We start from the raw sequence: 11,060 nt of genomic DNA, 5'->3' as shown, positions 1-11,060 counted from the left end.
ACGGAGCGCGCTCGCTTCCATGTCTGCGGGCTCCGTGCGTTGAGAACGTCCAGCCAGCTGCCTCTCGTTACTTCTCCTGAGCAATTACAAATGAGGATCATCTCCAGATCGTGGATTCACGATCACGATGAACTGCAGCGGCAGATGCCTGTTGGGTCTCAAAAATGACCTGTTTCTCATTTTTGAGGGATGTTTTCACATGTGTGTGGTGGGGGAATCCATGCCGGCCGTGCACGCTGGGCGGGGCGAAGTGAGTCATCACTGAGTGCGCTCATGCCTTACATATTGAAGTGTTTTAGCGTTTCCATGGTGACGCAGAAGAAAACAGCCATCCGTTTGACATTAGCTAGCGTTATAGTCTACTGGACGGTGCGCACGTGCGCCTGCACTCTTCCACCATCTTCCTCTTATCCAGGGTCAGACCATGTTGGTAACAGGAAAACCAGTGTTCTTCTGAGGGGATCAGGCGTTCCCAGACCAGAGGGGATCATATCATCCCTCTAGAAATCTGGATCTACTCGGGCCTCCCCCGAATTGGATGTCCCTGGAAGATCTCCAAAGGGAGGCACCCACACTGGCTTTTTAACCACTTCAACTGGATCTTTGCACACCTCCAAGGTTCTTCTCTGTAGATATGTGGGCATGTCTATCTGTATGTATCCACACATGTTGGCGTGCCTGCAGGCTGTAGACCAGGCTGTAGGGGGTGGGTCTTGGGGGCCTGTGGTGGGGAGGCTTTTCGTGGTTATGGGTAAACTTGCGGTTCTGTCATCCTCAATTTCCTTCCAGTTTTTAATACACAGCAGATAACTTAATTAGGTGCTAAATATGTGCTATAAGAATGTGTCTGAATTAAAAGAACACACAGGAAATAACTCAAGTATCTGTTTTCACTAAAAGGTGCAAGTATTAAAGAGAAGGGGATTTTAAAAAGTGAAAAAAACTTCTTGAATATAACAACAACTGAGGCACTGAGGGCCTCAAACACCACTCTGGCCATGCTAACACACACACACCGGCACTGCATTAGCACAAACCTGCGTATGTGTGTGACTAAAGAGGGCTGCGGGCAGGAAATCCAGACTGCCGGTTGGGATAAGCTCCGCTCTCTCAGACCAGCATTACTATTCCTGACCTGCTTTTGTCCTGTGATAGATGCTTTTCACTGCGTGGACTGTTTCTCTCAGTCCGTTCCTCAAACAACAGCACACAATAGCACGCAAGCTGCGGCGTGCAGCCAAGTAGAAATGCCACAAAAATATCCCAAAAAAGAACAAATCTCTTCAAAATTACATTCCAAAACCAACTATTTATAACCCTCAACCAGCTGTGAGGATAGGGAGGGTGGGAAAGGAGGCGAGGTCGACAGAAATCAGCACAGGGGGAAAATTGTGGCACGGTTTTGAAAGAGATCAAGGAAAGTTTCCAAGTTGATATTCCGGTGTGAAAAACACAGAGGCGACCCTTTTCGGTCAAGGTCTGTCTCCCCAGGCCTTGAATAAATGCTACAGTGTCTGTTGGCAGTGAACTCTGGCTGGAACGGGGTATGTGAAGATGGACACGGACAAAAACAGTCAAGGAAAAAGTGGGAAGAAAAAAACATCCCCGTCGGTTTTCTTAGTGTCCAGACCTGTTGTTGCCTATGGCTGTTATCAAAAGCCACTTACGACTCTGACCAGGGGCACATTAGAGGTGTCTATTTTATGAAAAAAGGAGAAAGTAACGGGAATATCGTGAGGTCACCTCTATGGAGTTCCTGCCAAAGAGGATGAAATGCACAGGAAGAGCACATGTGAGTTGGACCTGCTCAGAATGAGTTGGAGGATTTTATGACGCCTCCAGGGAACAATTGCTCCAAAGCACCCAGACAACAGGCACTGTTGATAAATAGGGGGGATTTACTTTCTACTACTTAGTGCTAATTTTAAGTGAAGAAATATGCCTCAATTTCACTCAAAACACACCTAATGGAGGCAAAAGCCCAAGAGAAGCCAGAAACCAGGGTTATTATGTTGAGCTGGTCGTTGTTTCTATCTGCCTGATAGGATCTAGAGGAGAGGAGCCATGTGGGATCTCAGTGTGTGCGTAACCCTGCCACCGATCAGCTCTGTGACCCGAAAGTCATCCGTCAAATTTTATTACCAGTGTTTGCAGAGTCTGGACACGTTGAAGCTGGCGCGGTTGCAAGTTGACATGGCTCTCCCTCGGTGTGCACAAGGGCTGTTTTTTTGCACTGTAGAAGCTGCACCTCTGTTTTGCCAGAAGCACCGGCTTCTTTGTGTGCACACGGTGCGAGAAATAACAATGATGTGCTGTACGTGTGCACCGGCTGGGTAAATGTCATCTGGAAGAACAGTTGCCGTTCTTAAATCTCCGAGGACTCATAGTTTTACACCCGCTCGCAGACACCAGGTTGACTAACCTGCCTCCAGCCTGCTGAGCTCCAGTTTGCTGCCCATGGCCATGGATAAGGTCAGGGCTTACCTCACACTATCATTTTTTATACCCGTGCAATTTAGTTTGGCTTACAGGAGACTTCCGTAGGTGGCCAGTTCCTGGAGCAAGAGTTCTAAACTGGCCATAGGCAGCTGTGTTTAAACTAATTCCATAAACAGATTGAAAATATTCACACATCCTGTTTTGTTGAGAGCGAACCGCTCATTTAAATCCGTGACATGAAATATTTTCGCATCAGGAATTCCTGAGAGGGTGTGGTTGTTGCCGGGTTGTTTGGAACCAGACAAAAACACGCCGCAAGTTTCCATTCGGGCCATCCGACCGTATCGCTCCACTTCTTTTTCTCCCCTTCTTTGTCTCGCAGTCCCTCCATTTACAGAAGTGCCGTGCGCCTGTTTTCCCTCTCGGCGGGGGCCTGTTTAAATGCAGCACAGGCGTCACAGCCGGGAAACCTGTGGTGACCTCTGTTGAATCTCTGTTGAAATAACAACACCGCCAACATCAAATAACGCGTGGTGAAAATTGGGCCGGCAATTTCTAGTGCAGCTATTTCTAAAAAAAAATGCAATTAAGAACATATTTTGGACCTTTTTTAATACCTTAACGTGGACTGAAAGAAGCTGATTTTGGGATAATGATTTGGTTAGCCAAGGCGAGACTTTCAGGGCATATCCGTAAAAATCAGGGCAGCACCATCGAGCTGTCTGGTCAATTTGCAGCTCATCTATGGCGGAATGTAGCGGAGATATTGATGAAGACACCAGTACTGCTCCAAGGTTTGACACCGTGGTAGCCTGTAATGACATCATGCTGAAAATCAACTCCAGATGTTGAAATTAACATCCGGGTCTCCCGTAGTTTGGTATTATGCTGACATGAATGATCTACATAATGTGCACATAAATCTGTGGCTAAGTCGTCATTGAAGTGATGTGCCAATAAAATTGATGTGATGTTATAAAACCAAACTGTTTTTATTAGCTTAGCAACAAAGTGTCGCTAAGTGTGGTGGCACCTTCTTATGGAATGATGCATTAATAAACACACAGGAGGTGACGAAACACAGCGTTCTGGAGCAACATTCATGCTGTCAAACATCTAGGCCTCAGGAAAGCCAAACATGTTGCCGTCTATTTTGTCTAAGCTTCAGTAGAACTACTTTTTTATCTGTTTATCTATGTAGAATACCTCATAAAAAGGAGAGCCGTTGTTCGGTCTACCAGCGTTGGATCTAGGTTTTGGTGGAGTCATTGTCGATGCAGTCACGCCTGAACCCATACTATGAATCATCTCTGTCAGCCTGTTTAATCTCTACTTATCAGTTGTTTTTATCAGTTGTCTTTTCGTGGGAAATAGCTGCATATATGCAACAGTACAAAGACGTCTGAAAAGAGTCCCGCTGCTAACTGAGGCATATTTTCAGAACAATCACAACAGCTTCCAAACACCTTGTTTCTGGTGCGAGCTGATCGAGCCCCCGGGCGAGCGACGTGTAGCCGCGCCGCTGGCGCCAGAACGGTGGAGGAACACGCCAAAGGAAGTACAGAGCACAACACACGCAGGTTCATTAAGTGTTCCCTCTGGAAGCCATCTAGTGCAAACACTGGGCGGACTGTGACAGGAACAACTCGGGACGGCCGATTACACAGAGAGAGCTCTCTATGAAATAAACCCCTGAAAATGTTGCCATCATTAAAACACTTAGCCAGAGTGACGACAGACGTTCCAGTTGAGCTGTAAAATTTAAAAATATCATTTGTGAATGTCTGCCAGGTGACACAAGCAAGACCTGGTTGATGACAACATGGCATCTAGGGTTTGTTAGCTAAATTCCTGCACAACAAAACTTCATAGTTCCTCTTTGTTATTTTAGTTTCAGAGTTCTCATGTCTCTTTATTGGCTACTTGAGTGCTGATGAAAACTTAGAACCATCTTAGAACCCAGAATTTGGGAAGCTGGTGTTGGGGTCCAGGGTTGTGCCTGCTTTGTCCTGCAGGGGCGGTGTTGAGCTCAATTGGCGGCAGCTGGCACTGCAGGCAGGCACACCTGTAGGCAATTTACATCCTGCCGCCTACTTAAGGTGGGTGCATCTGCCTATCAGTGCCAGAGTGTTGGTTTGGTTTCCCCTGTTCATGTGTTGGTTTGGTTGGTTTTCCCTTGGCGTGTTTTGGTTTGGTTTCTGTTGCCAGAGTGTGGTGGGTTTGCCTCTGGTTCTGAGTTCTCTCTGCAGTCCTGCAGGACTGCCTCTCTTCCCGGGTTCTCTCTGCAGTCCTGCAGGACTGCCTCTGTTCCCGAGTTCTCTGCAGTCCTGCAGGACTGCCTCTGTTCCCGAGTTCTCTGCAGTCCTAGAGGACTGCTTCTGTTCCCGAGCTCTCTCTGCAGTCCTGCAGGACTGCCTCTGTTCCCGAGTTCTCTGCAGTCCTGCAGGACTGCCTCTGTTCCCGAGTTCTCTGCAGTCCTGGAGGACTGCTTCTGTTCCCGTGTTCTCTCTGTGGCCCGGGAGGACTGCCGTTGTCTTATGTTGTCCCCCCCGTAAATAAAACCCTTTGACCCTCTTACCAGGCCACCCTGGCCTGCTCTCGGGTTCTGTTAAACCCCCCCCAAACCGTAACACCTGGTGGGGCTGTTGTTGCTGGACAGACTGGTCTGCGGATTTTAGCAACTGCAAAGACTTATAAGTTGAAATGGTCCGAAAAGGAGAAAATATCCTGTAAGAAGCACATTTTTCATGCGAAAACAAAAGTTTACTCCTGAGTTCTGAGGTTGGCCAGAATGGTTGGAGATGGGAACTTGAATGAGTGTTTATTACTGTAAAGATATGGAGCAACCCATATCCGTATCGACAAAAACAAAACTGGAATCATTGCGAGTGCAAAAACAGATGTGGAAAACGTCCGTTTTGCTCACCGATAATGAATGTAGATTCTCCAGAATTTTTGAAAGACGGGAGATGGTTGAAAAGTTTTGTCCGTTCCTGGAGGTCATCCAGTCTTCTGCCTTTATTTCTAAATTACGCAAGGAAAAAATGGGAGGGAAGGGAGAAAAACGGAAAATGATGACGCGTTGAGCTGATGTTTGGACACTGACTAAATGTCTCATCTCAGTTGGGTATTCAGCCTCCCTGACATTTGATTTTTATGACAAACTTGTGGCCTCGCTGTGCTGACCCGAGCAGATGTTTCGGGTTTCATCAGTGCAAAAATCTCCAATCAGATAATCCTAGGAACATTTAGAGCCTAGACTTGCCAAAACATTGTTTCACTGCAGTCAACAAGGGAGATTTAGATTAACATTACATCTTCCCTTGAACACAGTGGGATCATCATGTCATGGAAACTCTGAATCACCATGTTCAAAGGTGATGGTGGTCACTATTTATAGAGTTAACTGCAAAAGGTTACTTAAGCGATTTAATTCTGTTTATTTTATACCACATAAACAGGGACAAATTCATCTATTTTTAAACGTACTTTAAGGAGGAATTTGTTAAAAAACAAATAAAAAAACAGATTATGAGAAAAAGTTAAACACACCACCGAGGTGAACCTCAGCATGACTGTTGATTTAACTGTTTCTGGCATCAGAGAGAATTAAATTTATCCAGCGAGGACATCTAGTGGTACCAGCAGTGGGTAAACTGTTATTTAGGCTTCTCTAAAACATTAAAAAACTGCTGCAACACTGACGAAAACTATGAAATACCAGTAAATAATACGCCTTGAAAAAGTTATTCTATGTACATTGTTTCCTAGCTGCACCCGCCACATATTGTTGCGTCTACTTACGGTCGCGCCGTTGTTGGGGTCAGAAGTTAAGGGGAAAACCAATCCTCCCCAGGGAAGAGGTGAAAAAAGTTTGCTGGGCTATTTAAAGGCTTGTTGATAATGCAAAGGCGCGGGTGGAATCCTTGAGCCGGCGTTCTCTCTCATTGTAAACACATGCATTACCACAACCCTGCCAAAACATACAGTATCCACGGCTCAACAGCCACAATAAATACATCCCTCTGTAGCTAAACACTCAGCCAGGAGTCATAGATTAGTTTACACAAGTTGCAGAGGTGCACGAAGTGATGAATCTTTCATTTATGAGTAATTCGGCAAAAATTCCAACGTGACTAAAACTAGTTTTGCGTCATTTTTCTTTGCGTCCATGTCTAAATTACATTGGTACGTTTCATGGTAAATGTCCAGTTGCTCTTAGATAAAGCTTTGATGAATGAGAACCTACATGGTCAATTATTGTTAAAGCAATGGCAGGGCAGAAAATCTGGTCAATGGGTCCTTGACATGATTGAGTTGTGCCCCCACTGGCCTGTTCTTGAACCAAGTTTAGATTTAATAAAACTATGTCAGACCCTACTTGGGTTTTTTTAATTAACTTGATGCCTCAAATACATAAATAAAATAAATAAAACGGAATCCTATAATATATATAAAATATGGCAACCTCCCCAAAACCCCCAACAGCTGCATTGGACAATATGCAATATTTAGATGTCCATTTGTCAATTTTCTTGCTGCCTGAGACAACATGCCGTGGCGCCTTATTCTCCCAGCCCAGTGTTTATTAATAAACCTAAACATATTGGAGGTAGCCATGGTCACACATAGCAGCACGGTGGCTCAGCGAGAGGCTGGGTCAACCGTTTCTGCCCCCTCCTCGCTCAACTATTCATTTGCACACACTGTTTCAGCTTTGTAGCTCACAGTTGCTTTGTTGCCTCAACCGAAGCTCATTTATGATGGATTCACCCTGAAGACAACAAGAAAGGAGGCGAAACAGGCGTAAGTTCATTTATTTTATTGGAAATGTTGGTTTGTATAAATAATGCTGATTCAATTTTAAAGGAGGAACCTTTTTTTTTTTAAAAAAAAACCCAAACTTTAAGATGCCAAGAGGCTGTTAGAAGTTTAAACTATTAAATGTTTTGCACTGTTGCATGAAACATAAAAGAGCATTTTCACTGCAGAGCGACGTAAGTGTTTAGAGAGCTCTGCAAATATAGGTCAGCGCTGTCTCTGGGTTTCTGGGACCTCTAAGGAATGTGATTTGTGCTCAAGTCTCTGTCTGTGTCTGTTGCAACAAGACAGCTGGGGTGCACCTCAGGGCTTTGCTCAACCATGTTTAGTATCACCGAGTCCCTGGACACAGAAGGGAGTTGGAGCGGCACATCTTTTGGTGCAGACACAGACGTTTGAGTGTCTTGTATTAGGCCCTCTGAAACAAATGCTAAACCCTTGTGCCCCTCCTGCTGTGACATTATTGGGTCAGTTTGATCAATTCACTCGCTGGGAATCTCTGGCCTTGTTAATGCCTAAAAGAGTGAAATTAAAGCTGCATTATGTATGAATGGTCATCCATAATCCACCATTTTAATGACATGCCACCATAATCTACAGTAGTCTGCGTTGAGTCACTTGAGATTCGGATGGAGGTGGTTCACATGACTGTGTACCTGAGCCATGCCAAGAAAGCTGGTGCCATGGGCATGCAGACCGAACAGGTGGTGGTAGCAAGCCCTCTGCTGAGCTGCCTTCTTGCCCAGCTGTACATGCCTGCATGTGCTAATGACATCGGAATAGCTAACAGACACACCAGGCCAAAAGCACCTCACCAACTATTTGACACATGCAACAGGTTTCACTGTCACCACAGCTATCCTGAATGCCACGCATCGATTTGGTCTAAAATCTAACGCATGTGTGCTTCTGTGGTTAGAGTGAGACTGTTCCATAGAAGACTTGGCTGCAACAAAAGAGGCTTGATCAATGGAGGATATGGATGAAGCTGTTTCATCCAGATTCGAGCCTCTCTTCATCAACGAAGACGAGGATCGAGAGAGAACTCCGATGGGACAAGGAGAGCGCAACGTGACACCGTTGATGAATAACATCGGTTTGATTAAACCATACTTAAAGGAGATGGATGATTTGCTGAAAAGCTGTGAGGAGCTTACTTCTCTCCCCTTTAGCTCTCACCTCTCAGGAAGCTACAATGAAATGAGCCTAATGGAATCAACAAATACAGACAGAAAAAGGGAAGATGGACGAGAGAGCTACGAAGAAAAAAGCGTTTCTCAACAAGGGTATCTCTTCACAAGCTATATCGACGCAAACATGGATGCCGCTGGAACGCATGACAAGACAGCGCAGGCACATTCGCAAGCCCTGGCCTCGGCCAGCAGCAGGTGCGGAGCGAGTTCAGACATTTCTTGCCAGAGAGAAATGCCTCTCACTTCAGCAGGTCACAAACTCAGTGACACCATGGCGGAGTATGAGGGACAGCTGTCGGGTATGCTCTCCATGCTGGAGAGCTGCATGGAAGAGGCCGGGATGGACTTTGAGCCCCGAGAATGGGTGACAGACACAAGCCAAGAATATGTTCACATTAATAAGAACCACCAGCTTTGTGGGACACAGGTGACCATTCAGCAAGAGAGGCCAGAGACGTTGGAGAGCAAAATGATGAAATCTGAGTCTGAGGCTGGTCAAAACCCAGGCAGAGCTCACGTCTTTAAGGGAATTAGACATGAGATTACTGGTGTAGAAGTAAATGGAATGGGGCAGAATCCAGATATTATCGGGGGTAATGTGGTGGGTTTTTCAAAGGAAGAACTTGAAAAGGGGGAAACAGATGAGAGTTACATTCATCCACCGTCCTTGTCCTCTGACACATTCAACAATGTCTCGATGGAGTGTGAGGTGTCAGAGTCAGGAGATGTCACTGCGATTGAAGCTGATTATTTGGGATCTGGTCAGACTGATCTATGTGCAGTGGGGTCTAAGATGGAGGAGTGCATTCAGGAGGTGCAGCAATTAGAGGAGAAGAGGAAAGAACTGCTGCAAGAGGTTCTGGAGCTGAGGAGCCAGAAAGACAGAGAGAAGACGGAGGGACATCATGAAGAGGTCACAGAGGAGGTGACTGAAAGGCAGGTGACAGAGCTGCTGGATGCACTGAAGAAGGAGGAAGAGGAGAGACGAGAGGGGAGGAAGAAGGAGATGCAGGTCCTTAGGGAGGAGAGAGCAGAGGAAGAAAGGAGGATGTGGAAGGTTAACCTGGAGACCCAGGGGCTGCAGGAGGAGCTTAGGAAGCTGAGACGAAGACTGTTTGCCGTAGCCCGGGACTGTGCCCACAACCAGTTTCTCCTGAATAACCAGCACCATCAGGTGGATGTTCTGAAGAGAGAAGAGGTAACAAATCCCATTAGAAAAGAAACATACGTTCATTACATTTTTCAACAAACAAAGCATTAAAAAAGCCCAACAACCCATATTAAACCTATTTATTCCTGTCTTATAGGAAGAGCTGGAGTCAATAGTGCTCCAATTAACAGAACAGATCTCACAACTCAGTGCAGCACATAAACAACAGATCTCCAATCTGCAAGCCGCGCTTCAAGCCTGGGCATCCAGTCAAACGTCCAGCGCACAAGATGAGCTGACTGAGTGCAGGAGGCACTCCTGTGGAGACATCCAGCAGTTTCTGCAGGGTGGGCTGAGGGCACTGGAGGACAGGTGCTGTTCCTCCCTATGCCAAGTTTTCCCACATATATTACTGAATTTTAACTATAATAATAATAATAAAATATTCCAGGTTTGAACCCATTTTGTTGGCACTGCTGAAGAGGAGAGAGGTCACAGCCGAAGCCCTGGTGAAAGCCAAAGAACAGCTCCAGGAGTTGAAGACCCAGCTGAGTCCACTGAAGGATGAGATCCAAAAACTGAAGCTCCAGAGGGCTCGTCTTCAGGAAAAACTCAAACTCATTCACATACAGAGGACAGAAGACGTGGAGCACTACAAGGTAAGCGGCAGGAAGGGTGGATGTGTTAAACCACAACAGGCCATACACAATATGTTACATTTTTCACTTTCACAGCACACAGTTTGCTGTCTTGAGGAGAGCACCAGAGAGTTTAAAACCGAGTTAAAGCTTCAGAAGAGAAAAAACAAAGACATGGAGGAGATGAGAGACTCTCTGTCTAAACAACTGCTTCTGTACAGGTAAGGTTCAGTCATCAAATATTTACAAAGACTTGATGATGAATGCTGAAATTGGCATGTTTTCTTACAGAGCTGCCAATGAGGACCATGCCGAGAAGACATGACTGTATATTATCGCTTCTGTGATCTGATTTCAAACTGATTATTTTTATAATGTGCAATAGGACGAATGCCAAGATTCAATGGATGCACTTTAAATGTACTATGACATGCCATTATTAAACAAAAAAAAAGCCCCCCCTCCCTGACCTGTCTGTAAATGTTGAACAAGACTATGGCTTGTAGAAAAGGTTTTTGTCTTGAATAAATAAAGACACTGTGTTTGTGGTAATCTGAGTGTGACTGACGAGTTAATGTCCCAGAGGCACCGAGAGGGGTTTGTGTACTTATAAGGGCAAGATGTTGTAGGAACTAGTAGTGAGATGGAGTGCATTTGGCTGATAGAAAAGTACCTGGACTTCACAGCAGTAACATTAAAATGTTTAGCATAAGCCAACTCTCTCACTAAGAGGATTAGGCGTATTTAAAAATAGTTCTGAGTTTAGAAAGACATTGATCATTCAAAACTATTTTTGTAACACACTTGTACAAAAAGCAG

The 11,060-nt window shown here is 45.3% G+C and overlaps 1 protein-coding gene and 1 long non-coding RNA gene across 2 annotated transcripts; one reads left to right on the top strand and one right to left on the bottom strand.

The window, feature by feature from the left end:
* Window positions 1-2,638: 2,638 nt before the first annotated feature.
* On the bottom strand, window positions 2,639-6,361 carry LOC115251793 (uncharacterized). The gene is made up of 4 exons (XR_003890337.1): window positions 6,244-6,361; window positions 5,366-5,463; window positions 3,057-3,251; window positions 2,639-2,932 (listed from the first exon to the last, which is right to left on the bottom strand). It is a non-coding gene; the product is annotated as an uncharacterized lncRNA (long non-coding RNA).
* Window positions 6,362-7,090: 729 nt separating this feature from the next.
* Window positions 7,091-10,793, top strand: sync (syncoilin, intermediate filament protein). The gene is made up of 6 exons (XM_011609049.2): window positions 7,091-7,245; window positions 8,180-9,651; window positions 9,761-9,975; window positions 10,055-10,262; window positions 10,338-10,462; window positions 10,533-10,793. The coding sequence occupies exons 2-6, from the start codon at window positions 8,230-8,232 to the stop codon at window positions 10,564-10,566; spliced, it is 2,004 nt and encodes a 667-aa protein (XP_011607351.2). The 5' UTR covers window positions 7,091-7,245; window positions 8,180-8,229; the 3' UTR covers window positions 10,567-10,793.
* Window positions 10,794-11,060: the final 267 nt, after the last annotated feature.

Source organism: Takifugu rubripes, chromosome 12, assembly GCF_901000725.2.
Source record: "Takifugu rubripes chromosome 12, fTakRub1.2, whole genome shotgun sequence".
NCBI lineage: Eukaryota > Metazoa > Chordata > Actinopteri > Tetraodontiformes > Tetraodontidae > Takifugu > Takifugu rubripes.
This window is presented reverse-complemented; position numbering and strand designations above follow the sequence as displayed.

Bases quoted from the DNA above. Each gene is read 5' to 3' on its own strand.
- sync (XM_011609049.2), top strand. From the start codon at position 8,230: ATGGAGGATATGGATGAAGCTGTTTCATCCAGATTCGAGCCTCTCTTC. The intron at 9,976-10,054 runs GTGCTGTTCCTC...AAAATATTCCAG, and splicing joins CTGAGGGCACTGGAGGACAG to GTTTGAACCCATTTTGTTGG. The intron at 10,463-10,532 runs GTAAGGTTCAGT...GTTTTCTTACAG, and splicing joins AAACAACTGCTTCTGTACAG to AGCTGCCAATGAGGACCATG.